The sequence below is a fragment of the Pygocentrus nattereri genome, chromosome 9 (genome assembly GCF_015220715.1).
Source record: "Pygocentrus nattereri isolate fPygNat1 chromosome 9, fPygNat1.pri, whole genome shotgun sequence".
NCBI lineage: Eukaryota > Metazoa > Chordata > Actinopteri > Characiformes > Serrasalmidae > Pygocentrus > Pygocentrus nattereri.
This window is the reverse complement of record NC_051219.1, coordinates 24,183,650-24,211,188: the sequence shown is the minus strand read 5'-3', so window position 1 is coordinate 24,211,188 and position 27,539 is coordinate 24,183,650. Positions and strand designations below refer to the sequence as shown.

Here is a 27,539-nt window from a genome sequence, read left to right as displayed (position 1 = left end):
TTTTACGAGAAACTGTTCTACTTTTGTGGAAAAGTTTCCTGCCAGAAAAAAGCGACTATATCTGAGCTAAAGATTCAAGCAGAGCAAAGTAAGTCTGTGTTTTCTTTTATATTTTTTAGTCTATACTAATACGTTAGGACACATTAAGACACATTTTCAGCCAAGATGGGAAAATGTTACCTCAATAAAATGGACATAAAATGTTGTGGCTCTCAAGGTGGTTTGATTTTTGTTGAAAGGGCAAAATGGCTCTTCGTAACATTTACGTTGACCTCTGCAATAGAAGAACCCTTTTTGGTGCAATATAAAACCATTTGAAAAAAATCATCAGTCTGAAGATCTATTTCACCACGCAAAGAATGGCTTTTACACATAACTCATAGTTCTAAATTAAAACATTCTGATACAAAAGAACCTGTAAAGAAACATCATTTTTAAGAGTGTAGTCTAGAACTAATGCTGAGGGATGTATCATGTGTAGACCACTGAAGATGATGGTCATTCTGTAGTTGGCATCAAGTGGGTTTTCTAGTAAAAATTAATGCTGGATTTAAAATCACTGTGTGGATAGCAAAATGGTTCCAAACCTGATACATTTTGCTGTGTATACATTTCATTCTTCCTCTGAATGTCACTGATCCTCTGAATTATGAGGTTGTCAGGGAGCCAAAATATGAATTTTGCTACATACAAGCTGACGGTGCTGTCATAAAAAAGGCAAATTCACAAAGACAATTTAATTTTATAGTAATGCTATAATTAAAGCGAATTTATTAATGTCATTAATACAAGGGTTCACTAATTTTACTGATGCTGATTTGTTAAGGTAATTAAGGCATGGACTCATTAACTTTATTTATGCTACGTTACATACCAAAAACCACAAAACTGATATGTTTGGAATATATTGTGATGTTTATTTCTGTCAGTGTCGCTCAACATTAGCTAGAACACAATGTCAACATGTCACTTTACCTAATGTAGACTGATGAGTGATCTTCACTCTTTCACTAAAAATGCTCTGTACTCATTCATAGAGCAGTTACAGTATGTACAGTATGTCACAGTACTCACCCAAGTTTACTGTATATGGCTTAACGCCTAAAACCAACAACGTTCCAGGAGGTATGTCACCATTCCAGAGCTTTAGTCCAGTTATACCACAACTGTTTTATCTCCACCACCAAATATAACTGGCAGGTCCACTGCTTTATAACCAGCCCACAGAAAAGACTGGATTTCATGTCCAGATGCTGGATATCTGATGTTTTTGCAGGCATTTCCTTCCAGAAGTAATATAAAAAGATGTGGCCCAATGTAAACAGGTTTTCTCATTGGTTGATGCCCCTGAGAGATAATTTCCACCAATGTTATATTAAAAAGATTACCCACTGTTTCCATAAACCCATAAAATGTCCAAGATCCATTTAAAAAATCAAAACAAGTAAAAACGAAATAATGCATTGTCTGTGTCCTCTCTTACAACTTTATGTTCTTCTCTTCCATCGTCTTCCGACAAATCCCATCCAAAATGTGAAATTTTGGGCCTAGGTCGTTGAGAAAGTCCAGATCGTCTCCATCAGCGCTAAAGGAGAGCTCGTCTAGAGATGGACACGTGCTTCCCATTCCCTCGTAGCTGTACTCATGAGGGTGGCACTCAGGGAAGTCCAGCTGGTCTTCAGGAAGTTCATACAGTTTCTGTAGGAATGAAGTAGCAAGTAAAGAGAGAATTAGCATAAAGGCCTTCATACACTGATGCTTAGATTGAGAAGAAAGCTCAGAAGAAATGACGTATAACTGTTATGTATGAATATATACAATTGCACAGCACAGAAAACTGTGTTTGTTGGTTTATTCAGAACATTTGTGACATATTATACTTAAGTGAACAATGTGATGAGACTATCCCTTTAGTTTCCTACATTTCAACATATTGCCTACATAGTTTTATGCAAATCTATCTACATAGATAGATTTGTATGAACAGCATGTTCGCAGTATTGTTGTGCTGGAACCTGTTGTCTCTGTTGTTGTTTCACTGTCTGTCCAGTAGGTGGTGATAGACAGTTATTCTTCTCCCCTAGTTGCACATTCACAGGTCTCTGATTGGACTGCCTGATTTCAAATCAAAACATGTGAGCATGAAATCTGTCATCATGTTTTAAAATATGAGTGCTTGTGAGCACGTAGCATGTCTAAACTGATCTTTCTGTCAACTTTCACATGCATGTTTTGACATTTACTGGTCCTCTGCTGAAAATTTGCATCCACATATTATTTTTTTAATCTTGATAGAAGTAAATTAAACTACAATTTAAAGCTGTTTTTTTATCTATGTGGTCTTCAATACATTTGATATGGTTTTGCATTTCTAATTTCATTAATATTTGCTTAATAATGTTTAAAGACAAACTACAAAAATGTACATATTAAAATGTACCTTCTAATAAATAGGAAATAGTCAAAGCAAATACATCATGCTTTATGTATATTATGATATTTCATTATAGGACATTCAATTTCCCATTTTTGGATAATAGCACATTTTCTCACATCTAAGACTATCTGGATTTGGAAGCCCTAAAATATAAAGAACTAGTGTGTAACCTTGGTGTACTAATGGAGTCTGATTTCAGTTTTAGCAATCACACCAAAGCTTTTACCAAATTAGCTTTTTATCACAAAAACATCAACAAGATCAACAAGATCAGATATGTTCTGACTAAAGGAGACCTGGAGAAACTCATCCACACATTTACTTCTAGCAGGATTGATCACTGTAATGGTCTTCTAACTGGACAATCAAACAGCTGATTCAGAATGCAGCTGCCAGAGTCTAACTATAATAAAATAAGGAACACCCCCCAAATTCTCAAATATTACCTTAAGATAATTTTAATTATTTTCTTAAGATTTTTGTTATGAAAATCTTCATTATTATCTTATGTGGGATACATTATGTTTTACCATGTATCATAAATGGCACAAGATACATTTTGAATTTGTATTAACTGTTATTTCCACTAGGTTCATCCGGTCAGAAGAGCAAAATTAGGGAAAAACATCTAACAAAGTGTTGAAAGATTTGAGCAAACAAGAACTGGAGGAGACAGTATTGGAAAATACAATGAGTGTGGGGTAACGGCAGAAAGCAAGAGACGAGGATGAGCAAGGGCAGAAAAGTTTATACATTTACATGCTGACCATGTCAACTCTTACAGCCTGAGACATGTGTGAGGCTATCATGAGGTTAAGAACACACTAAGAACATTAAGAACATAATGTTTTCAAGAATAGCACGTATTCTTGAAAAAAGTTAAAAAAAGAAAATAAGATCATTCTTAAGATGTTTTTTGAAGAACAACAAACTTTTTTTCTTATGAATGAAGTTAAGATGAAACACATATTTAAGATTTTATTACTTTAGACACTTTTGGGAATCTGGCCCCTGATTCTGGTTTTGCATTGCAGAAGCATGAAACATCAAAGTAGAGAGAGAAGAAAAAGAAAGAAGAGAAAAGAAAAAAAGGAACAAAGCTGTCTCACCCTTAGAAGATGGTCTTCTATGTTCCAGTCTGACATCAGGCTGAAGGACCTGGAGAATCTGTTAGCCCCATTCTAGAAACACAAACATCATCTTCAGAACATGGAACTGGATGAACCAGAATATGAATATACACTACTGCTTAAACGTTTGGGGTCACTTGTCATAATAATAACTGTTATTTGGTAATAATTCATACAGTTTAGATTTTTTTAGAAGTTTGAAATGCTTTAAACTCAACACCAAAACTTAAACCAACACTTTATAATATTTTGGGAACAACATGATGTTAGAACGCATGAGTACACACTTAAACATAATGGTTCTGCAAGTGTTTTTTGTAACAACAATAATTCTGTATAGAACCATGAACAACCAAAGAACACGTTTTCTTCAGATTATGTGAGAATGTGTTGTACAGTGTTTTTTTTAGAACCTTTTTAAAGAGTGTTCTGTAAAGCACCAAAAAGGGTTCCTCTGTTGTTATAGCTTTGACAATGTCACAATGGCAGAACCCTTTATGGTACTATACAGACCCATTTCTCAAAAAAGGTTCGATATAGATCCATCTACACATTTTTCAGAATTTTCTCACATTAAGAACCATTTCACCATACAAAGAACCATATAAACATCCGCTGTATTTTATACATAATTTTTAAGAGTATAGGACCATTTTATACTTAAGTGGTTCTTTGCACAGTGAAATGTTTCTTCAGATTGATAAAGAATGTGTTATATATGGTTCTCTATAGAATCTTTCGGAAAATGGTTCTGTATGATGCCAAAAAGTGTTCTCCTATTGTTAAAAACTTTTGTGTTATTTAGAACCATTATCAAAAAGGCTCTATATAAAATCATCAACACATGCTCAATTAATTTGAAGAATGTTTCCACTATGCAGAAAAAAAGAAAATAATAATAATAATAATAATAATAAATTAAACAGGGAAATAATTATTTGACTGTTAATAGTTCTAAATAGAAACCACTACCCTTTCATCAGAGCAAATTCAGCAGTTTGGATTTGTGTTTAAGGCCAGAAAATGCATATATTTTTTAACAAATAAACACAGGAATATTATGAATACATTAAATACATTTTAATTTTATCCTTAAACAATCAAACAATATAAGAAGGCTTGTGCAGCTTTTATTCAGTGATAGGAAACACAATTGCTCACAGAAAGCTTTAATTCTCTGTGCTGATATTTTAAAAACTTAATATTTGGAATTGTTTGTGAATAATATTTCAGTCCTCAGGTATTCTGACATTGCAGGGCTTTGTCTGGCCCTCTTTGAAGAATGTGTGGTCACCCCTGATGTAAAGGAAAATGATAGAGACCAATAAAATTGAGCTTATGACAGAAGACAGCATACCCTGAAGGTGAAGCTCCTGCTCGTAACCCAGCCCTGTTAGGACACAAAAAACAGCTGTTATTTTTCTCTCAACTTTATTTTTCCTCTTTTCTCTATGACTCTGTGTTCTCTATGTTGGCCCCACAGCAGATCCAGTCATGTGTTTACATGAAGGGGCAAAGCACAACTTTTCATGAGAACTTCCTACTAACTCTCTGTGAGATTTGGTTGAAAAATTAGACTTCCCAAATTACAGTTTATAAGTTTTGGCTCTGACACATGAACAGGTCAGGTCAGGACCGAGCACAGTCACGGCTTCATGGCGGCTTCATTTTTTCTTTCTCTATCAAAACAGCTTCTGTTCCTTTTGTTCCCCTGAATTCAATGGAGGATCAGCTAAGGAAAGCCCTATTAGATGAAGAAGATGCAGGAAGATGCACCACACCACAAAAACCATAGCCAGCCATCTAGCGCTACGCACTCAAAGATGCAGCACATAGACCACAGGCAGCAAAACTGAACACAAACACCAGCTGAAATAATTTCACAATTTCTTTGCGCTGTTAGAAGTAAAGGTTCTGTGCAGGTACATTTTTGATTCATCATGGTACAAACAATATAAATGGGCCCTCAAAAGTACAACAGTGGTGAACCTTAAATACATTTTTCTAGGTGACAAGTATGCATTTGTACCTTTTCATGACCTAATGTTTTAAAACAAAACAATAAAATAAAAAAGCCTGGAGATGAGACAAGGTAGAAAATATAGAAAATATAATTCAATGCATTATGGTACAATTATGTTCCCTGACTAAAGGTACTAAGATGTACCCTTGAGGGTTCCACCCCAGTGACATGACAGTTTGCTACCTTTATTTCTGAGAGTGTAGCAAAGCCCATAATCACTTTTTTGCCTTTAAAAAATCTGCATTTTTGCCTTTAATTCTTATTTTATAGAGAAGTAAACAAAATGACATGTTTATTAACTACATTTATTAATAGTGTTTCAAACAATGGAAATCAGAACATACATTTATTAAGGCTCAAAAAACTTTTTGTCTCATTTAGAGGGGAACAAAGTTTAGCACTGTCATATACAGCTGAGCTTGTATGAACATGCACACACAGTATGTAAAGAGTGCTTTAGGTATACATTACATTCTTCTACTTTAGGTCCTCCCATCTGCTTTAGGTCTCATCTGACAGATATATTTATTAAGGGCCACACAAATTCTGTACATGCTAAAATTTCACGAGCACAGCTTGACCTATTACCACGATCCTAGTGGTAAGATATGTCAAAATAACTCTACGGTTATATTTCTGCACAGGTCCATTGTTCACTCATTAAGGTACAAATAATGTAAATGTGAAATGTAAAGATGAAAGGTACATATTGTATTTGTACCTTCTCATAACCTAATGTTTTAAAACAGAACAATAAAATAAAAAATGCTGGAGACGAGACAGGGTGTGTGGAGTCAATACAATTTAGAAAACACATTTTCAATGGATTAGGTTCTATAACCTAAGAATAGCTCAACCAGTTTGCATTGAAGTCCCTGTAGTTACTGAATAAATAAGTTTTAGTAAGTAATAAGCCTGAGGTTTTAAGGGGTTAACGAAAAGGTTATGAAGTTCAGACATATCGTTAAAACGAATTTAATCTTTTGCTGATGCCTTTTTTTCCTGTGGGTTTGTTTGTGCTGCATCACTGTCACTGCCTGTGTGCTAAACCCATATCTAACTAACTTCAGGGACTTTAATGCAAACTGGCTAAGCTTTCTTAGATTATACAAGTGTGTAATAACCTTTGGTGGGCTCTGGCCATTTAATGGGTCAGCTATGTAGTGCAGAGAGAAAAATATACAGTCATATACATCTCCCATCAGCCTGATCAAATCCAATGCACAGAAATGTGTACGTTATTCAGCTACTAGAGACTCACCCGACTCATCAAGGTTCTGCCAGCCTCAGTTGTCTCCTGAAAGCCCCCTGAAGACATCTAGAAGGTGAAAATGTCCAGAACACCTCATATTTGTGCAAATCAAAAGGTTACAACCAAATTTATATTTACATTCAGCAGATGCCATCATCCAGAATGACTTGCAAAACATGTAAACAGTAGCAGCCAATGTGATGCAAAGTACTGAGGTACTACAAAAAACTATAAGCCATACAACAGCCTGACCAAATTAAATACATATACACAAAGGCAAACACTGGAGAATGAATTAAGTGCAGTTTTAAATAAAGTAATAAAACACAGTTGATTGAAAAGAAACATCACAAGTGAAGTGCAAATAAATGCAATAAGATGAATAAGTCAAATCTAATATCATATATAATCTCATTAAGGACCATATTATTAACTTATGCAAACATTTATGCCGTAATCACATGTCTACAAATGGATGATTATCAGAGGAGAGCTTTAGCAGTGTAGAATTGTAATTAAATTTGGAGAAAGGCAGTAGGACTCACTGCACTCATTAATATTTGTTGTACAATAATGAGTCCAACTGGAATTCAATAATAAGATGTTTGACATTCATGATTTCCAAAACAATCAACATTCACTTTGATCCACCACTGTTGCCATTCGCAAAAGTTGGAAAAATTGAACTATTGCAGATCGTAGCGGTGAACAGAATTGAAAAATCCGGTTTGCTATTGTCCATCTATTGCATCCATGTGAATGTGGCATTAGGGTTTACTTTGTTGTGAGTGAAACTTACTGTTCTCCTTTTCGTTGATTCATTATATCCATTCCCTCCATATCCATTAGAGAATTCTGTGAGCTATGCAAACAGAACAACTGACAGTTAATGAGTGTTGTGCATGTAAGAAAACTTCCATGTAACTCCACTATTCTGATGTCATAACAGTCATAAATGTATACTCCACTGGTAAAAAGTTTGGAACTATGATCTCTAATGATATGTAAAAAAAATGGTTGCAGAGAAACATATCACTGCTGTCAGAACAAAACCTCATATCTCTGAAAGGTATCTTAGAATTAGCTAGAACCTTATTAGCTAACCTTAACCTCAACCCAAAACCTAATCCTAATCCTCACCCTGGCTCTAATCATAACCATAACCTTAACCAAAGCCTAATCCAGTGAAGCTCCTGGTACAGAATGGTGTCAGTGTGTCTATAACAGCTTGTTGAGGATGTTGATGGACTGTATTGAACCCGTTATATGTTTAGTTCCTCTCAGGTTAAACATCTACAAATCTGAACTTGGACTCCAAATAAAGTGAAAAACAACTGAATTTCACTGATCATAAACAATTTTCATTTATGCCATTAATTAAAAGTCTCTTGATAATCTACTGATGTACTCACTGCTGCTACATCACTGTTATGTTGTTGATGTTACTGAGAGTCTGTTGAATGTTTATTTCATCTGAAAACGCCACTCAAAATAAAGTGTCACCAGAAATGTAATGTCAACTACCATTTTGAGCTTGATTGAGTAATATCTAGGTAATGTAGTTCCAGCAAATATTTCTGAACATCAAAGTTTCATGAGAACCTACTTAAGGAATCCAAACCACAGAAGCAGTGTGTGTTTCTTGCCAAAGGGGAGAAGTATTCTAATAAGCACAAATCCCCTGCCAAGTTCCTCAAGTGTATGAGACTGAATATGATTTTCTATGATCTAGACCATATCAGTCATATATCTGACAAGTATATCAAGGAAAAGAACATACATATACATTACACACCTGTATAGGTCCTGACTTCAGGCCATTAGTGGAGGACTGGACTACCTGTATTTCAGCCTGAGAAGGGAGAGAAGATAAGAGGATTAGAGCTTAGAGAAGAGGTTAGAAATAGATGTGTGGCCTATAGTAGAGGATAGAGTAATTCAGAATACAGTAAGATAGGGTGAGGTACACTCAAGAAGGTTCTTCAAAGATTTGTTAGTGAAGAGAACAACCACTTTGCATTCATAAAACATTCCTATACATGAAACGGTTCTATATAGCACCAACAAGGCTAACAAACTCTTCATCGAGGGTTCTTTGTAAAGATGATGAGTTTATATAGGTTTAATTGGTTCTTTGATGGTAAAATGGTTGGTCAGATTGTTTGAGATTGTGTTGCATATGGTTCTATATAGCATCAAAAAGGGTTCTGCTGACTTCCGGGTGATGATGGTGCTAGAGTAGACGTGCGTCAACACTGCTCCCGCAGGTTGTGTTCAGTTTTACTAAAATTAAGCATCCTTTCTTTTTTTATTCGACACCGTACAGGAGTTTAGTTACGGTAGTAACTACACAATGTCACGTAATCTCAGGGAGAAAACAACAAAGACTACTTCGGCAACCCGACCCCCCGCCATTGAACGCATGTTCTCGGCTAAAGCTGCTACACTGGAGGAGGCTAACGCTAAGTTGGCTATGGAGAAACGTCTCTCACCTGTGGAGAGTCCGGAGAGTTCCCGGTTGGCCACTGCTTCAGAGGTAGAACGAGCTGCTGACACTGACACTTCGCCCCCAACGTGGTTTTTGCCAGCGTTAAAAAAGTTGGAACAATCGCTTGTATCTGACCACGCAAACACACTGAGCAAGGCCTTACAACCTATTCAGGAATCACTGGACTCCATTAAACAGACTCTGGTCTCGCACGCAGGTAGCATTAAAGCCTTAGAGGACGCCGCATCTGACCACAGTGATAGAATTGTCACACTGGAAAACAAATGCGAATCTCTTCGAGCCCGCAATGCTGAACTCCAGGACAAGCTGGACGATCTGGAAAATCGCTCGAGGAGAGCTAATCTTCGCGTGATAGGGATTCCTGAAAAACTAGAGGGGGACAATGCCGTGAATTTCATGGCTGATCTCCTCTTTGAGGTGTTCGGAGCTGAGAAATTTCAGTATCGACCCGTTCTAGACAGAGCTCACAGGCTAGGTCGCCCAACAGCTAACGGAGGTATGCATAACAAGCCCAGAGCGTTCATCATTCTGTTTCACAACTTCCAAGATAAGGAATTCGTTCTCAGAAATGGTCGGGGTGAGCTGTCTTTTCGTGGTCACAAAATCAGGATCTTTCCGGACTATAGTGCTGATCTCTCCCGCAGACGCGCCGCATTTTGTGACATAAAAGCGACGTTGTACAGCAAAGGAATCCGCTTCAGGCTGGTTTTCCCAGCACGTTTGCACGTTGACTTTGAAGGGCGGACAGTAACCTTTGATGCTCCAGAAGCGGCTCAGGCTTTCTTTAACAAACATTGATGATGACTACGTTTGGGTTTGCTGAGTGCTGAGGTATGGTAAGAATACCTGTTGATCTACCTGGTTCAAGGTCTTGTATAAGATTACAATACAAATACTCTATGCAGCAATGTTTGTAATTTTATCTCCTTGTTGTGGAGGACTTGTTGGATGTTAGTGTACAAACTGTCGATGGCTCATTTTTGCTCATCCTGTGTAACAAAATTTGATTATAAATGTGTGCACTCTGCACTGTTTACAAATATATGATTACCTTATTATGGAGGGCCAGCTAGGTGTAGAGTGGCAGTAAAGATACCAGGCGACTGCAGTATTTGAATTGCTCAGGTGTATATAAACGTGACTTTCTGCTTATCATAAAGGTTTGCTTAAAGGTTTTGGAATGTTTACTCAGGTTTGTGCACAGCGCTGTGGGGAGCAGTGCGTGTAAGTTAGGGGTATAGATAGAGGGATTTGGCCCGTACCGGAAAGTCGTTCAGGATGGTTGTTTGGGAAGTGGGTGGTACGTGGGTGTTTGGGATTTGGTTTCTTGTTGTGGGGTTTCTCATGTGTGGGATGGGTTGTTTTTTTTTTGTTGTTGTTGTTTTTTTTTTTTTCCTTCTTCTCTTTCTTTTCCCTCTCTTCCCTCTCTGCCGAAATAATACTATCTTCTGATGAACCAGAATCTAGGACAAGGGGTTAGGTTTCTTTCATGGAATGTAAAGGGACTGCAGTCCCCTCTTAAAAATGTAAAGGTTTTCTCTCACCTTAAACAATTAAATGCGGACATTATCTATTTACAAGAAACTCATCTGTCCAAAGCAGAGCACACCAAGTTACGTAAGGGGTGGATCAGCCATGTTTTTCATTCCAATTATAATTCTCGATCAAGGGGGGTTGCCATTTTATTTCATAAGAGGGTTCTGTTTAAGCCTTCAAAAATGATATCAGACCAAAATGGTAGATACATTGTTATTTCGGGCCTCCTCTTTCAAACTCCTGTCTTATTGGTGAACGTTTACGCTCCGAACTGGGATGATGCTGAGTTTATGACTGGGCTTTTCTCTAATCTTCCTGACCTAAGTACACACAAACTGATCTTTGGTGGCGACCTCAATTGTATTATAGACCCAATGCTGGATCGATCAGGGGCCAAATGTACCCCCTGTTCTAAGATGGCCCATTCTTTATCTCAGTTTATGGAGGACAATGGTTGTATAGAGAATTAGGAACCCTTCAGCCAAATCATTCTCTTTCTTTTCACACCCTCACCAATCTTTCTCTCGCATTGATTACTTTTTTACTGATCAGCAATTTCTAGACTCCATTGAAAATATTGAATATTTACCTATTGTAATCTCAGATCATGGGCCAGTACAAATGGTCATTAGGTTTTCTTTATATGAGAAAGGGAGGGCCCCATGGCGGTTTAGCGCTCTACTTTTGTCAACTGAAGAATTTTGCACTAAAATCTCTAACTCTATTGATTTTTTCTTGGCTACCAACAAATCTGATTCAATATCTAATGCTATCTTGTGGGAATCACTCAAGGCGGTTTTAAGGGGGGAAATTATTTCATATTTGGCATTCGAGAGAAAGACCAGACTAAAACAGCTGGGGGACCTGTCTATATCCATAGTGGCCCTAGATAGGAAAATTGCTCTAAATCCCTCCACAGCTCTATACAAACAACGCCTCGATCTCCAGTCGGAGTATAACTTGCTTTCCACCAAAGAAGCAGAAGCTCTTATCCTGCGGTCTGAGGGACATCTTTATGAATATGGAGACAAAAACAGCTGCTTGTTAGCTCACCAACTTAGAAGACAGGCAGCATCCAGGTTCATCCCCCAGATATTAGATGATATGGGCAATTTGGTCACTAATCCAAGGGACATTAATAAAGTCTTTGAGAAATTTTATTCTACACTATACATATCGGAGGGCCCTGGCAATACAGACCAAAAGCACTCGTTCATAAATAATGTTGAAATTCCTTCCCTAGATCCGGCAACATGTATGGAACTCGACAACCCAATTTCTCTACAAGAAATAACAGATGCCAATAAATCTATGAAAAATGGTAAGTCGCCTGGTCTGGACGGGTTTACTATTGAATTTTATAAGAAGTTTTGTGATGAATTGGCCCCGCTTTTATTAGATATGTACAATGAATCCCTCCAGAATGGTAAGCTGCCACCAACAATAACCCAAGCCACTATTTCACTTTTGTTAAAAAAGGATAAGGACCATAGTCTTTGTAGCTCATATAGGCCAATAAGCCTTCTGTGTTGTGAGCATAAAATTTTAGCTAAAATCTTGGCCAAACGTATGGAAAACACCTTACCCTTGATTATTTCAGAGGAACAAACAGGTTTTATTAGGGACGACACCTATTTTTTAATATCCGAAAGTTATTAAATATAATTTTTACTCCAAGTATGCCCCTCGTGTCGGAAGTTAGCATTTCCTTAGATGCGGAAAAAGCCTTTGATCGCATTGAGTGGGATTACATGTTTTTTGTTCTAAGTAAATTTGGGGTTGGTGAGAAACTGATCTCTTGGATCAAATTGCTTTATACCTCCCCTCAGGCAAGCGTGAGCACTAACTTGGCTAGCTCTCCGTATTTTCCTTTATTTCGTGGGACTCGTCAAGGTTGCCCCTTGTCCCCGTTGTTATTCTCCTTAGCTTTGGAGCCCTTGTCCATTACTCTTCGGTCATCTTTGCGTATCAAAGGTATTCTGCGACAAGGTATAGAGAGCAAAGTTTCCCTATATGCAGATGACTTACTTTTATATCTTCAAGACCCTCTGGAAACGATCCCAGTAGCAGAATCGATATTAAAAGAATTTGGTTCTTTTTCAGGTTATAAATTAAATTTCCAGAAGAGCGAGTGCTTCCCTGTGAGTCGGGATGCTCATAATTTAACTCAGACCGCTATCCCGTTCCGCCTTTCACCAGCGGGCTTTAGATACTTGGGTATTAATATTACGCACAATATATCATCGATTGTACATGCTAATTTTCCCCCTTTGATTGCAGAGATGAATGCTGATTTTCAGAGATGGAATAGTCTCCCTCTCTCCTTGGCCGGTAGAGTCCAATGTGTGAAGATGAGCATTTTACCTACATTTTTATACTTATTCCAATGCCTCCCTGTATTCCTACCCACATCCTTTTTCAAAGACATTGATAAGGCTGTTACTAATTTCATTTGGTCTGGGAAGGTCCCTCGGATTAGGAAACCTATTTTGCAGAAATCTAAAATTGACGGTGGATTAGCACTCCCCAGTTTCTTTTATTACTATTTGGCCGCCAATGTGCAAAAGATTTGCTTTTGGCTACATTCACCGGAGATAGACTGGTGTAGACTGGAATCCTTGTCATGTAGTTCTACCTCCCTGCTTGCTATGGTCTTTTCTACTCTTCCACTGTCCCAGGAACAATACTCAGTTAATCCTGTGGTTTTGTCAACTTTGAAAATTTGGTCACAGCTCAGAGGGTTGGCTAAATCTCAGAAAGCATCGTCATTGATTCCTATTTGTTATAATCATTTGTTCCCCCCCTCCTTGACTGATTCCACCTTTTTACAATGGGCGAATCTAGGGATTAATAACTTCTGTGATTTATATGAGAATAAAATCTTTTCTAGTTTTGAAAAACTGAGTGATAAATTTAAACTTCCCCCAACAAATTTCTTTCGCTACTTACAAGTCCGTCATTGTGCCCAAACACTTTTCACTTCTTTTCCTCATGAACCGACGAACGAACCCTGGGAGGAGATGTGCAGTTTGAAACCTGACACAAAAGGTTTTAAATCACAAGTTTATAATTGTATTATGTCTCTCCAACCGGAGGTGGGTCTTACATTCAGGGACAAGTGGGAGACGGAGTTTGGCAGGGAGTTGGGCGATGAATGGTGGGCAAAGGCCCTGTCCAAGATCAACTCCTCTTCGTCATGTGCCAGACTGGGCTTGATGCAGTTAAAGCTGGTTCACAGGGCTTACTATACTAAGGCCAGACTAGCTAAAATCTTTGCGAACACTGATGCTGCTTGCCTGAGGTGTGGTTCTGATCAGGCTGACCTATTGCACATGTTTTGGTCATGCATAAAACTTGATAAATTCTGGTCAAATATTTTTTGCACTCTTTCTAGGGTGTTTAAGTGCAAGTTGGATCCAGATCCCCTGTGGGCAATTTTCAGCGAGCCCGAGGTCATCCCTGTATATGCGGTTGAGGTTTGTAAGGCTATAGCTTTTGCATTATTATTAGCTAGACGTAAATTCTTTTGAGCTGGAAGTCAGTTTTCCTGCCTTCATTCTCCTTGTGGTTAAAGGACGTTTCCTTTTTCCTCTGTATGGAAAAGATTAAGTTTAGCTTGAGGGGTGCTACTAATAAATTTTTTTGAGAGATGGCAACCTTTCATTACCTTTTTTAATGCTCTTACTGAGTTAACAATTGAGGGGGTTGAAGGAGTTGAGAGTTAATATATATATTTTTTTATTTTTATTTAATTATTTTTATTTATTTATTAATTTTTTTTAAATTATTATTATTTTTTTTTTTAACTATTATTATTATTATTATTATTCTATTTATTCTAATTTGTTTAGTTATTCATTTTTGTATGGTATGTGCAAATTTTTTTTTAAGTGTGAAAATGGATGACTTATGTACAAGTATTTTGATTGTATGCTGGTTTGCTTTTCCCTCGAAGTCATCAATAAAAAATCATTTGGGGAAAAAAAAAAAAAAAAGGGTTCTGCTATTGATGTCAGGCTTACAACAGAAGAACACTTTTTGGTGTTATATAGAATTACTTACAATCTGAAGGACAATTAGACCATGAAAAAAATCATTTAAGATTTAAGCCACAAATGGTCCTTTTACTGTTGTATCCAGCACCAAAAGTTCTATACAGCACTAAAAAGGGTTCTTTTGTTGCAACAAGTTCGAAATTGTAACAACAGAACTGAATATAACACATCTCCATCAGTCAGAAGAACATTTTCAATACAACAAACCATTTAAGCATGAAATGGTTCTTTGAGTGTTCATAGTTCTGTATAAACCCTTTTTCTTTACTAAAGAACCCTGGAAGAACCATTTTTTAAGGGTGTAAGATAAGAAATGATAGGGTACGGTAGGGTAGAGTAGCATAAGGTGGGGTAAGAAATAGGGTACATAAAAAGTAAGAGTGAGCATAACATGGTAGGGAAGGGTAGGGCATAGTACACTATTGAAAAAGATAGTTCTTTAAGAGTTCTTTAGTAAACAAAAAATGTTCCACATAGAAACACGAACATTCAAACAGCACTTTGCATGGTTCAAGGGTTCTTTGCATCATGAAGGAGTTCTTCAGATTAATGGAGACTATACTGTAGACAGTTCTATATTGAACCTTGTTGAAGGCTGTCAAGCCTGTAACAATAGAAGAACCCTTTGGGGGCTGTATAGAACCCTTTTCAAAATACATTCTCCATCAATCTGAAGTTTCTTTGAGTCTATTTAGAGCCATTGTCTTTACTAAAGTACCTTTGTAGAACCATCTTTTTTTTAAACAAAAAAGGTAATCATCTTGGTTGAATGCATAAACACAATTAAGTATAAAAAAAGGTTATGTGTTTATACTGATTTTTTTTAATAATAAATAGATTATATTATATTATATTATATTATATGAATACATTTATTTATAATAAATACATTTATTTTCTGGACAAACTAACAATCAAGTTTAGGCTTTGTGCGAAGTGCATAGGTCAGTTCACATATATAACATTTAATATGACAATCAATCATAAACAAGTGAAGTCATGTTTGCACGTTCCAAAATGCATCTGTGAGACTCCTGACTGGTACCAAGAAAAGGGACAGCATCACCCCTGTACTTGCGTCATGCACTGGTTACCAATAAGTTTTATTATTCATTTTTAAAGCACTGCATGATTTCGCTCTGAGCTATACTGTATCTCTGACCTCCTCTGCTTCCATTCCACTTCACCAGTCTCATGATCTAACAAGTTGCTCTTAGCTGTTCCATCCTTTCGGATGAGATTAAAAGGCAACCAGGCCTTTTCTAAAACAGTAGAAGTCCCCTGATTTAAGTCAAATCTAAAAACCCATCTATTTTCTCAGGCTTTTGAGTCTTTATAATGATTATGCACTCAGTATCTGCTCTGTCTTGGTTATTTTAATTGATATCATCATGCAACACTTTGGCAGACACTTACAAAGATTTAAAAAAACACTTTTTAAAGAAATAGAGGTGATATGACTTGATAAACAAACCTTGGCGAGTGAGCCCCCTCCTTCCTCATTGTAGTTGATAAGGGTTTGATTCCCTTCCTCTTGAATGTTTAGTATAAATTCCTTTGCTTTGTACTCGCAAAGAAAACAACAGCAGAGCAGTACTGTAAAAGATTGACAAGTGTGTTACATTTCAGAAAATGATGTATTGGATCTGTTACACTCTCACTGGTGAGGAATGTGGCTATATTGCACTTTGTTTTTGTTGTTATTGTGATCAGGCTGAGAAAACACCTCTGCTTGCCAATATAAGTAAAGTTTTCCAGAAGACTCTTACAAGCCAATAACAGCAACGATCCCAGTAGGATTCCTATAGCTGCTCCATTCAGGTTAGAAGAACGAGGCAGGGGCGATCGACACACATCTTTATCCCCACAGTCACACACCACCACATTCAGAGTGTCCAGTCCTACTTTCCCCTGCTGGTCCTCGATGCGCAGTGGAATCAAGTAATTCCCATATGGCAAACTCTTCAGACTTATCAATGAAGATTCAGACCCTGTAGTGGAAACATAGCACACAAACCATATTAAACCTTTTAGATCTACTAAGCACCATAACAGTGGTCATCAACCATGCCATTGGAGATGCAAAGCCTGTCCTACAAAGCTTAAGTCCTATGTGCATCTAACAGCTCCTGCCCCCACCCACCCTACCTAACCCTAAAGAATCTGATTCAGGCATTCAAGGACCTTCTGTTATGTTTAGGTCAACAGTAGGTCATGAAAAGGTACAAATACATGTATTTTCTCTGGGAAAAACGTATATAAGGTGTGCAACATGACCTTAAAACCACTGTTTTACCATTGAGGGAACGTTTATATTGTTTGTACCTTGATGGATGAAAAATGTACTTGCACAGAACCTTTATTTCTAACAGGGTACTGATGTACAACCCCAATTCCAATGAAGTTGAGACGTTGTGTAAAACATAAATAAAAACAGAATACGATGATTTGCAAATCCTTTTCAACCTATATTCAATTGAATACACTACAAAGACAAGATATTTAATGTTCAAATGGATAAACATTATTGTTTTTGCAAATATTCACTCATTTTGAATTTGATGCCTGCAACATGTTCCAAAGAAGTTGGGACAGGGGCAACAAAAGGGAAAGTTGAGGAATGCTCAAAAAACACCTGTTTGGAACATTCCACAGGAGAACAGGTTAATTGGAAACAGGTGAGTGTCATGATTGGGTATAAAGGGAGCATCCCTGAAAGGCTCAGTCATTCACAAGCAATGATGGGGTGAGGTTCACCACTTTGTGAACAACTGCGTGAGAAAATAGTCCAACAGTTTAAGAACAACGTTTCTCAACGTGTAATTGCAAAGAATTTAGGGATTTCATCATCTACAGTCCATAATATCATCAAAAGATTCAGAGAATTTGGAGAAATCTCTGCAAGTAAGCGGCAAGGCAGAAAACCAACATTGAATATCCGTGACCTTCGATCCCTCAGGCGGCACTGAATTAAAAACTGACATCATTCTGTAACGGATATTACCACATGGGCTCAGGAACACTTCAGAAAACCATCGTCAGTGAACACAGTTCGTCTCTCCATCTACAAGTGCCAAAGACGAAAAAGGACTGTCCAGACTGTTATCAGCACAAAGTTCAAAAGCCAGCATCTCTGATGGTGTGGGGTGTGTTTCTGCCCATGGCATGGGTAACTTGCACATCTGTGAAGGCCCCATTAATGCTGAAAGGTACATACAGGTTTTGGAGCAACATATGCTGCCATCTAAGCAACGTCTTTTTCAGGGACATCCCTGCTTATTTCAGCAAGACAATGCCAAGCCACATTCTGCACGTGTTACAACAGCGTGGCTTTGTATTAAAAGAGTGCGGGTACTAGACTGGCCTGCCTGCAGTCCAGACCTGTCTCCCATTGGAAATGTGTGGCGCATTATGAAGTGCAAAATACGACAACGGAGACCCCGGACTGTTGAGCAACTGAAGTTGTACATCAAGCAAGAATGGGACAGAATTCCAGCTACAAAGCTTCAACAGTTAATGTCCTCAGTTCCCAAATGCTTATTGAGTGTTGTTAAAAGGAAAGGTGATGTAACACAGAGGTAAACATGCCCCTGTCCCAACTTCTTTGGAACGTGTTGCAGGCATCAAATTCAAAATGAGTGAATATTTGCAAAAAACAATAAAGTTTATCCGTTTGAACATTAAATATCTTGTCTTTGTAGTGTATTCAATTGAATATAGGTTGAAAAGGATTTGCAAATCATCATTTTCTGTTTTTATTTATATTTTACACAATGTCCCAACTTCACTGGAATTGGGGTTGTAACTCTGCAATAACTGCTTCTGCTTCATAGTGAATGTATATGGGAGCTCAGGTTTGTGCAAACAACACAAGGCCTTCATTTCATCAGAATTTCTGAAAAGCTTTTCAGTTTCTTAGGTTATTAGGAGTCTCTCTGCACTTCATTCAGTAAAATCAATTTAATGGCTTCATTTGACCATAATGACACTTCATTTGATCAAAGAATGCAGGATCATTCCCTTTCTGCAACTTTAAGCACAGACATTAATGCCCCTATCAAGCATTTAACACTGTAATATGCAATAAATTTACACAACTTAATAAAATTTCATAGTAGAAAATTGCTTTAAAAATTCCAAGCTGCTTCCTGCTTATAATTGTGTTGGCATGTCAGAATGCAAATTGATCAACAGTAGCGTCTCCCAGGCAGCCATACACATTTGAAGACCCCTGCAGAAAAATAGACCTGTTTGTTCTTCTGAACTGCTCTTTGAATGATGAATAGAAAGTGCAAAATCGAGAACAAACTGCCTGATGGCCATGTTTTAGACTTATTACATTTCACAATATTGGAGAACTCAGGCTTTTATCTTATGATGGGTAGATCAAGGACATATAGGGTCCAGTATTGGAATTATTTCAGTATTGGACTTGTGTGCTTCAGATCATTATCCTGCTGCATAACCCAACTTAGCATGACCTTTAGGTCACAAACTGACAGATGGACAATCTCCTTCAGGAATTTTTGACAGAGAGCAAAATTCATGGATCGATCAGTTATGCCAAGTCAACCAGGTCCTGCAGATGTAAAGCAGCCCCAGACCATCACACTACCACCATCATGTTTTACTGTTAGTGTGATGTTCTTATGGTGGAATGCAGTGTTAGCTTTACGCCAGATGTAATATAATCCATGTCTTCCAAAAGGTTTTACCTTTGACTCATCAGTCCACAGAATATAATCCCAAACATCTTGGGAGTCATGCACATGTTTCTTGGCAATAGCAAGATGAGCCTTTGTGTTCTTTTAGGTCAGGAGTGATTTGAGCCTTGCAGCTCTCCAATGGATGCCATTTTAGCCCAGTGTCTTTTTTATTGTGGAATCATGTACACTGACTTTAACTGAGGCAAGTGAGGCCTGCAGTTCTTTAGATGTTCATCTGTCTTCTTTTGTGACCTCCTGGATGAGTTGTTGATGTACTGTCGATGGGTGAAATTTTGATAGGCCGGCCACTCACAGAGAAGATTCATTGCTCTTCCAAGTTTTCTCAATTTGTGGATAATGGTTCTCACTGTGGTTTGCTGGTGTCCCAGAGCAATGACTTTACAACCTTTTCCAGAGTGGAAGATTTCAACGACTTTGTTTTGCATCTGTATGTGAATCTCTTTAGAAGAAGGTTACATGTGCTGCTTTTGGAGACCTTTTAGCTGCTTCCCATTGGCAGACAGGTTCTATTTAAGTGATGTTTAGATTAACCATGTCTGGCAGTAATTATATCTGGGTGTGGCAGTGAAACTAATCCCCATATTCATTAACTGCTGAATTTAGTAGTTATGGGGAAATTAATTTTTCAAATATAGCTAGGTAGGGCTGAACAGCATTTTTCTGTCAATACATGATATTATCATTTAAATTCAGCATATTGTGTTTAGTTGGGTTATCTCTGTCTAATATTAGAAGTAGTTTGATTATGTAAAACAACTGTGACAAATATGCAAAAATAGAAGAAATAGAGAAGGGGGCAAAAAAATTCACAGCACTGTAACTGCTGGACTGTGCTTCTGAAAGCACAGGTTGAGGTTGCTCTGAGCTTCTCTCATGAGTCAGAATGGTCACCTTTGTAGACATGGTGGAGAAAATTCTCTTGTGCTTTATTGTGCAACGGACCTCTAAAGTAATTTTATGGGGAAAAAAATGTGAGCGTTAATGTTAGGCAACTAACATAGAACTAAGTTAATGTATAAATTCTCAACAGAAAAGTCAAACAGTGTAAAAACACCACAAAAAGTGTAGATACATGATAGTGAGATGAACAGGCAGGGGTTTTAAAATCCTCTTAGGCATCCTGACTATTTTACTTTGACTATGATCAGATAAGAGAAGCTGTCATCAGCAATGCTCTCATCTTGTGATGAATTATGGTCTCTAATGAAGGCACTTATGCAAATTTTCAAATTAGGACAGAGAAGAGAATTCTGGAGGACATTCATGAATCTTTTAAAGACCAAAAATGTTGGGGCGGAGTCTTTGAAATAATGTTGACATCACCTGTGCTTGGGTTGAACTTCCACATGCTCAACAGCTTCTTATCTTCACTCGCAATAGAGAAGGAAAAGGGTCCCGCAAATGGAGGTGCGTCAGCATCATCAGGCTTTACTGTCACCCTTTGAGTCTTATTTCCACACATGATCGAGTTGTTGGAGGTCAGGTAGGGTGCGTTATCATTTAGATCTCCCAGTTGAATCACCAAGGTTCCTGTGCCTGTGGCAGGAGGCTCCCCTACAGAATGAAGATGAAGAAAGTAACTGACTGAATTTTAATATATGAGGACTGAGCACCCAAGTATGTACTTAAAGTAATATTTTTAAAATGTATTTTCATATCCCTTGTTTACACTCACTGATTATTTATATGAAACATATGATATACACATTCCTTGACTGTATGTATGATATACACTGTATGGACAAAAATATTGGAACACCCACACATTATACATACAGGAGCTTTTATGTCATCCCGTTCTAAATCCATAAAATTTAATATGGAGTTGGTGCCCGATGCGGTTTGAGGTCAGGGCTCTCTGAGGGGTAGTCAAGTTCTTCTACACCAAACTCACCCAGTCATGCCTTTATGGACCCTGCTGTTTGCAGTGGGGCTCAGTCATGCTGAAACAGAGAAGGGTCTTCCCCAAACTGTTCCCACCAAGCTGGAAGCATACAGTTGTCCAAAATGTCTTGATGTGCTAAAACATTAAGGGGTCTGGGCCAACCCCTGAAAAACAACCCCATAGCATTATCCCTCCTCCACCAAACTTTGCAGCTGGCACAGTGCAGTCAGGCAGTTAATGTTCTCCTGGCATTTGCCAAACCCAGACTCATCCATCACACTGTCAGATAGATTCGTCACTCTACAGAATACGGATTCGTCACTCCACAGAATATGTTTACACTGCTCCAGAGTCTGGTGACGGCTTGCTTTATTCCACTCTGTCTGACACTTGGCATTGTGCTTGAAAAATCTACACCATGAAGCTCCCAGCACACAGTTTCTGTGCTGGTGTTAATGCTAGAGAAGGTTTGAACAGTTATTGAGTCAGCAGAGCGTTGGTGACTTTTGGCGACCTGCTGTGTAATTTTATGTGGTCTAACACTTCATATCTGAGATGCTGTGGATCCATTTTACAATAATACCACTCACGGTTGATTGTGGAATATATAAGAGGGAAGAAATTTCATGAACTGACTTGTTGCAACAGTGGCATCCTATTACAGAACCACAGTAGAATTCAGTGAGCTCTTTAGAATGACCCTTTCTTTCACAATTGTTTGTAAAGTCAGACTGCATGGCTAGGTTCTTGGTGTATTTTATACACTTGTGGCAATGAGACTGAATGACATACCTGAATTCAGTGATTAAGAGGTGTATCCCAATACTTTTTTCCATATAGTGTATTTGACAGACACAATATTTACAGATTCTTTTTGTCACTAATATATCCATTATTTTACTTGATTAGTCCGCAGACAAATGTGAATTTACAATTATTGCATGTTTACAATGCATATGGATTTGTAGCAAATGTTGCATCCAAGAATAGGGGCCTTGATTTGATAATTGCACTAGCATACAAGAAATATCATTCTAATTAACGACTCGCACATTCTCAATTTTGTAAAACTACCTTTAAAAATAATTTTAATGGCCTAGCAAAACTCATTCAGAGTCTTATCTGTGTTTAATATTTTGTTTAGTGTGGAATCACCTCAATTAGTAGATGTGTCTTCAGTGCAGGAACTACAGAAATAATTCTTTATGAAATATCTGCACAACATAACACATACATACAGGAATGAAGGTTGTTTGAAAGTGGTTGTTGTACCATTGTCTATTGCTCGGATCACAACTGTATAGGTGCCGTTGACTACATATGGAGACTCGCGGTCCATTTTCATCACTGTGGTGACCTTGCCTGTTTTGGGGTCCACCTTCACCCACTTGGCTGGGTCGTCGACTAATTCATACCTTGAAATCACAAACGAACAAACAATCCTGATGACTCATAACGTTAAACTCTGTGAGATCTAAAGCACTTTAAGATTCTTGTAGTGAGACAGCCTGAGGATAAAAACAATACAACTGCAGAGCCACACCCAGAGGTGAATTCAACTGCATGCACTGCTGTACAGCTGGTTGGAGTCCAGCTACGTTTCATACATGCCTGATTTTATCAGCGTCTGAATCCACATCTTTGACGATAGGTTCGTACAGCACCTCTCCGGGGTTCCCTTCCTCTTTCTTGTACACTGTCTGAATCTTCTGCTGAAACACTGGTGGGTCGTTCACATCAATGACTTTGACATCAACCTTGGTAGTGTTGAGTTTTCTCGCAGCGCGCATGGCAGGAGATGCTGGCTTTCCATCAATGCATAGAAACAATGGCTCCTCGTTCTCCACTGATATTTCCAACTGAGTAAGAGTTGTCCTCTCATAATCTTTCCCCTGTAAAAAATGAAAACCAATTTCCGCAAAAAAAACAGTAAAATGCTATGCACTCTGAGCACCTTCATCAACCAAAACAGCTGATGCAGTTGAAATTTTATATTAAAATCTATCTTACCTTTGAAGTGTCAATTCTCATAATACCAAGACAGCTATATGATATACATAAGCATTGAATAATGTATTTAACCCTTTAAAATCTCAGGCTTATACTATACTATACTCATCCATCCATCCATCCATTATCTTCCGCTTGTCCGGGGTTCGGGTCGCGGGGGCAGCATCCTAAGCAATGAAGCCCAGACCTACCTTTCCCCAGCCACTTCCGCCAGCTCTCCAAGGGGGATTCCGAGGCGCTCCCAGGCCAGCTGGGCGATCTAGTCGCGCCAGCATGTCCTGGGTCTTCCCCGGGGTCTCCTCCCAGGTGGACTCGCCTGTGACACCTCCCGAGGGAGGCGTCCAGGAGGCATCCTAACCAGATGCCCGAACCACCTCAGCTGGCTCCTCTCGACGTGAAGAAGCAGCGGCTCTACTCCGAGTCCCTCCCGGATGACTGAACTTCTCACCCTATCTCTAAGGGAGAGTCCAGACACCCTGCGGAGGAAACTCATTTCGGCCGCTTGTATTCGCGATCTTATTCTTTCGGTCATTACCCAAAGCTCATGACCATAGGTGAGGGTGGGAACGTAGATCGACCGGTAAATCGAGAGCCTTGCCTTATGGCTCAGCTCTTTCTTTACCACAACAGACCGGTAAAGAGCCCGCATCACTGCTGACCCAGCACCAATCCGCCTGTCAATCTCCCGCTCCCTTGTACCATCACTCGTGAACAAGACCCCGAGATACTTGAACTCCTCCACTTGAGGCAAGAGCCTATCCCCGACCCAGAGAGGGCTCTCCACCCTTTTCCGCCTGAGAACCATGGTCTCGGATTTAGAGGTACTGATTCTCATCCCAGCCGCTTCACACTCGGCTGCAAAACCGATCCAGCGAAAGCTGAAGTTCGCGGCCTGATGTCCCCAATAGGACCACATCATCTGCAAACAGCAGCGATGTGACCCTGAGGTCACCAAACCGGACACCCTCCATCCCTTGACTGCGCCTAGAAATTCTATCCATAAAAATTATGAATAGAATCGGTGACAAAGGGCAGCCCTGACGGAGTCCAACTCTCACTGGGAACGAGTCTGACTTACTGCCGGCTATGCGAACCAAACTCCAGCTTTGTACAGGGCCTGAATGGCTCGTAGCAAAGAGCCATGTACCCCGTACGCCCGAAGCACCTCCCACAGAATACCCCGGGGAACACAGTCGAATGCCTTCTCCAGATCCACAAAGCACATGTGGACTGGTTGGGCAAACTCCCCATGAACCCTCCAGAATCCTGGAGAGGGTGAAGAGTTGGTCCAGTGTTCCACGACCAGGGCGGAACCCGCACTGTTCCTCCTGATCCGAGGTTCGACTATAAGCCGGACTCTCTTCTCCAGTACCCCTGCATAGACCTTGCCAGGGAGGCTGAGGAGTGTGATTCCCCTGTATTTGGAACACACCCTCCGGTCCCCTTTTTTAAAAAGAGGCACCACCACCCCAGTCTGCCAATCCAGTGGCACCGCCCCCGATGTCCACACAATGTTGAAAAGGCGTGTCAGCCAAGACAGCCCCACAACATCCAGAGCCTTGAGGAACTCAGGGCGGATCTCATCCACCCCTGGAGCCTTGCCACCAAGGAGCTTCTTAACTACCTTAGCGACTTCGGCCTCAGTAATGGACAAGCCTATTCCCATGTCCCCTGACTCAGCCTCCTCACTGGAGAACGTGTCGGTGGGATTGAGAAGGTCCTCAAAGTATTCCTTCCACCGCCCAATGACGTCTTCAGTCGAAGTCAGCAGCACACCATCTCCACTATATACAGTGCTAGTGGCACACTGCTTTCCCCTTCTGAGTCGCCTGACAGTTTGCCAGAATCTTTTCGGAGCCGACTTAAAGTCAGTTTCCAAGGCCTCACCAAACTCCTCCCATACACGGGTTTTTGCCTTGGCGACAACTGAAGCCGCAGATCGCTTGGCCTGTCGATACCTGCCAGCTGCCTCTGGTGTCCCACAGGCCAACCATGCCCGGTAGGACTCCTTCTTCAGCTTGACGGCATCTCTCACCTGGGGTGTCCACACCGGGTTCGAGGATTACCGCCCCGACAGGCACCAACTACCTTACGGCCACAGCTACAGTCAGCCGCTTCAGCAATGGAGGAACGGAACATGGCCCATTCTGAGTCAATGTCCCCCACCTCCCCCGATAACTGGTCAAAGTTCTGACGGAGGTGTGAGTTGAAGATCAATCTGACAGGTTCTTCTGCTAGACGTTCCCAGCAAACCCTCACTATGCGTTTGGGCTTGCCTGGTCTGACCGGCATCTTCCCCCACCACCTGATCCAACTCACCACCAGGTGGTGATCAGTTGACAGCTCAGCTCCTCTCTTTACACGAGTGTCCAAAACACATGGCCGCAAGTCCGACGACACGACTACAAAGTCAATCATTGAACTGCGGCCTAGGGTGTCCTGGTGCCATGTGCACTTATGGACATCCTTGTGTTCAAACATGGTGTTCGTGATGGACAAACTGTGGTTTGCGCAGAAGTCCAAAAACTGAACACCACTCGGGTTCAGATCAGAGAGGCCATTCCTCCCAATCACACCCCTCCAGGTCTCACTGTCATTGCCCACGTGAGCGTTGAAGTCCCCCAGTAGGACAATAGAGTCTCCCGGAGGAGCACTTTCAAGCACCCTTCCCATGGACTCTAAGAAGGCTGGGTACTCTGAACTGCTGTTCGGTGCATAAGCACAGACAACAGTCAGGACCCGTTCTCCAACCCGAAGGCGTAGGGAAGCTACCCTCTCGTCCACCGGAGAAAACCCCAACATACAGGCACCGAGTCGAGGGGCTATGAGAAAGCCCACACCTGCCCGCCGCCTCTCACCATGGGCAACTCCAGAAAAGAATAAAGTCCAGCCCCTCTCAAGGAGATTGGACCCAGAACCCAAGCTGTGTGTTGAGGTGAGCCCGACTATATCTAGCCGGTATCTCTCAACCTCGCGCACCAACTCAGGCTCCTTCCCCGCCAGTGAGGTAACGTTCCAAGTTCCAAAAGCCAGTTTCAGCAACCGAGGATCAGAACGCCAAGGCCCACGCCTTTGGGCACTGCCCGATCCACAACGCACCGAACCCCTACTACTGCCCCTCCCATTGGTGGTGGGTCGATGGGAGGGGGATACTATACTCATATTATGGCTTATTATTTAGTAACTACAGGAACTTCAGTGCAAAACGGCTGAGCTATTCTTAGATTATATAAGCTTTGTAAAGTAAATTACATTTTATAGTTTAAACTAAAATGGCTGATATTTATATTTATTTATAAAAGGCATCATTCCTAATCCCATGCTTTATTCTAATGTAAACTGGAAAAATATGCATGAAAATTAACATTACTTAGACAACAATAACATTTAGAACAAATGTATGAGGTACTTAATTGCCTTATAATTTCCATTACTTGGGAATGCTGCTTTTTAGCAATGTTATACATCAACAAAAGATTAATATACTTTATGTCAATACAATGCCATTTACTTCATAAAGCATTTAATCAATACTGACATACACTGTTGATAAATACTAAAGTTTTTACTTTTTAAAATGTTTTGTTTTGTGCATGTGTTATGAAGCCTGTTTAGGTAGCCTTTAAATGAAGTGTCACTGAAGATTCAAGATTTCTATAAGAAGTAACATAATTTAATGTGAAGTATGAATAAAGTGTACCTTGATGACAGTTAACACTCCTTCATTGGTTTTCGGGTCTGTTTCAATCTTGTAGTTGCCGTCCTCATTTCCTTTGAGGATCTTGTAGACAGCTTTAGATGCTTGGGTGTTGGGGGTATCCTTGTCTTCTACAGACAACCTTAAAATCTCTTTGTTGGTTTCCATCTCCATAACCTGAGCATTGTACTACACCAACATGTCAAGATAGTTGTTATGTCATAAAACTTAAAATCAGTGTGGAAACTTTGGCATTTGTGACATTTTAGATCTATAAT

The 27,539-nt window shown here is 39.6% G+C and overlaps 1 protein-coding gene across 1 annotated transcript in view; it reads right to left on the bottom strand.

The window, feature by feature from the left end:
- Nucleotides 1–892: 892 nt before the first annotated feature.
- cdh26.1 (cadherin 26, tandem duplicate 1) overlaps nt 893–27,539 on the bottom strand; it is a 42,857-nt gene continuing 16,210 nt past the window's right edge. Inside the window, exons 8-19 of the mRNA XM_017715581.2 lie at nt 27,265–27,450; nt 23,166–23,446; nt 22,827–22,969; nt 20,993–21,223; nt 16,712–16,933; nt 16,417–16,538; nt 8,638–8,694; nt 7,642–7,704; nt 6,852–6,908; nt 4,925–4,957; nt 3,547–3,618; nt 893–1,698 (exon numbers count right to left, since the gene is read on the bottom strand). Of these exons, the coding sequence (XP_017571070.1) occupies nt 1,480–1,698; nt 3,547–3,618; nt 4,925–4,957; nt 6,852–6,908; nt 7,642–7,704; nt 8,638–8,694; nt 16,417–16,538; nt 16,712–16,933; nt 20,993–21,223; nt 22,827–22,969; nt 23,166–23,446; nt 27,265–27,450 (1,686 nt within the window). The 3' untranslated portion in view covers nt 893–1,479. The remainder of the gene's footprint in view (nt 1,699–3,546; nt 3,619–4,924; nt 4,958–6,851; nt 6,909–7,641; nt 7,705–8,637; nt 8,695–16,416; nt 16,539–16,711; nt 16,934–20,992; nt 21,224–22,826; nt 22,970–23,165; nt 23,447–27,264; nt 27,451–27,539) is intronic.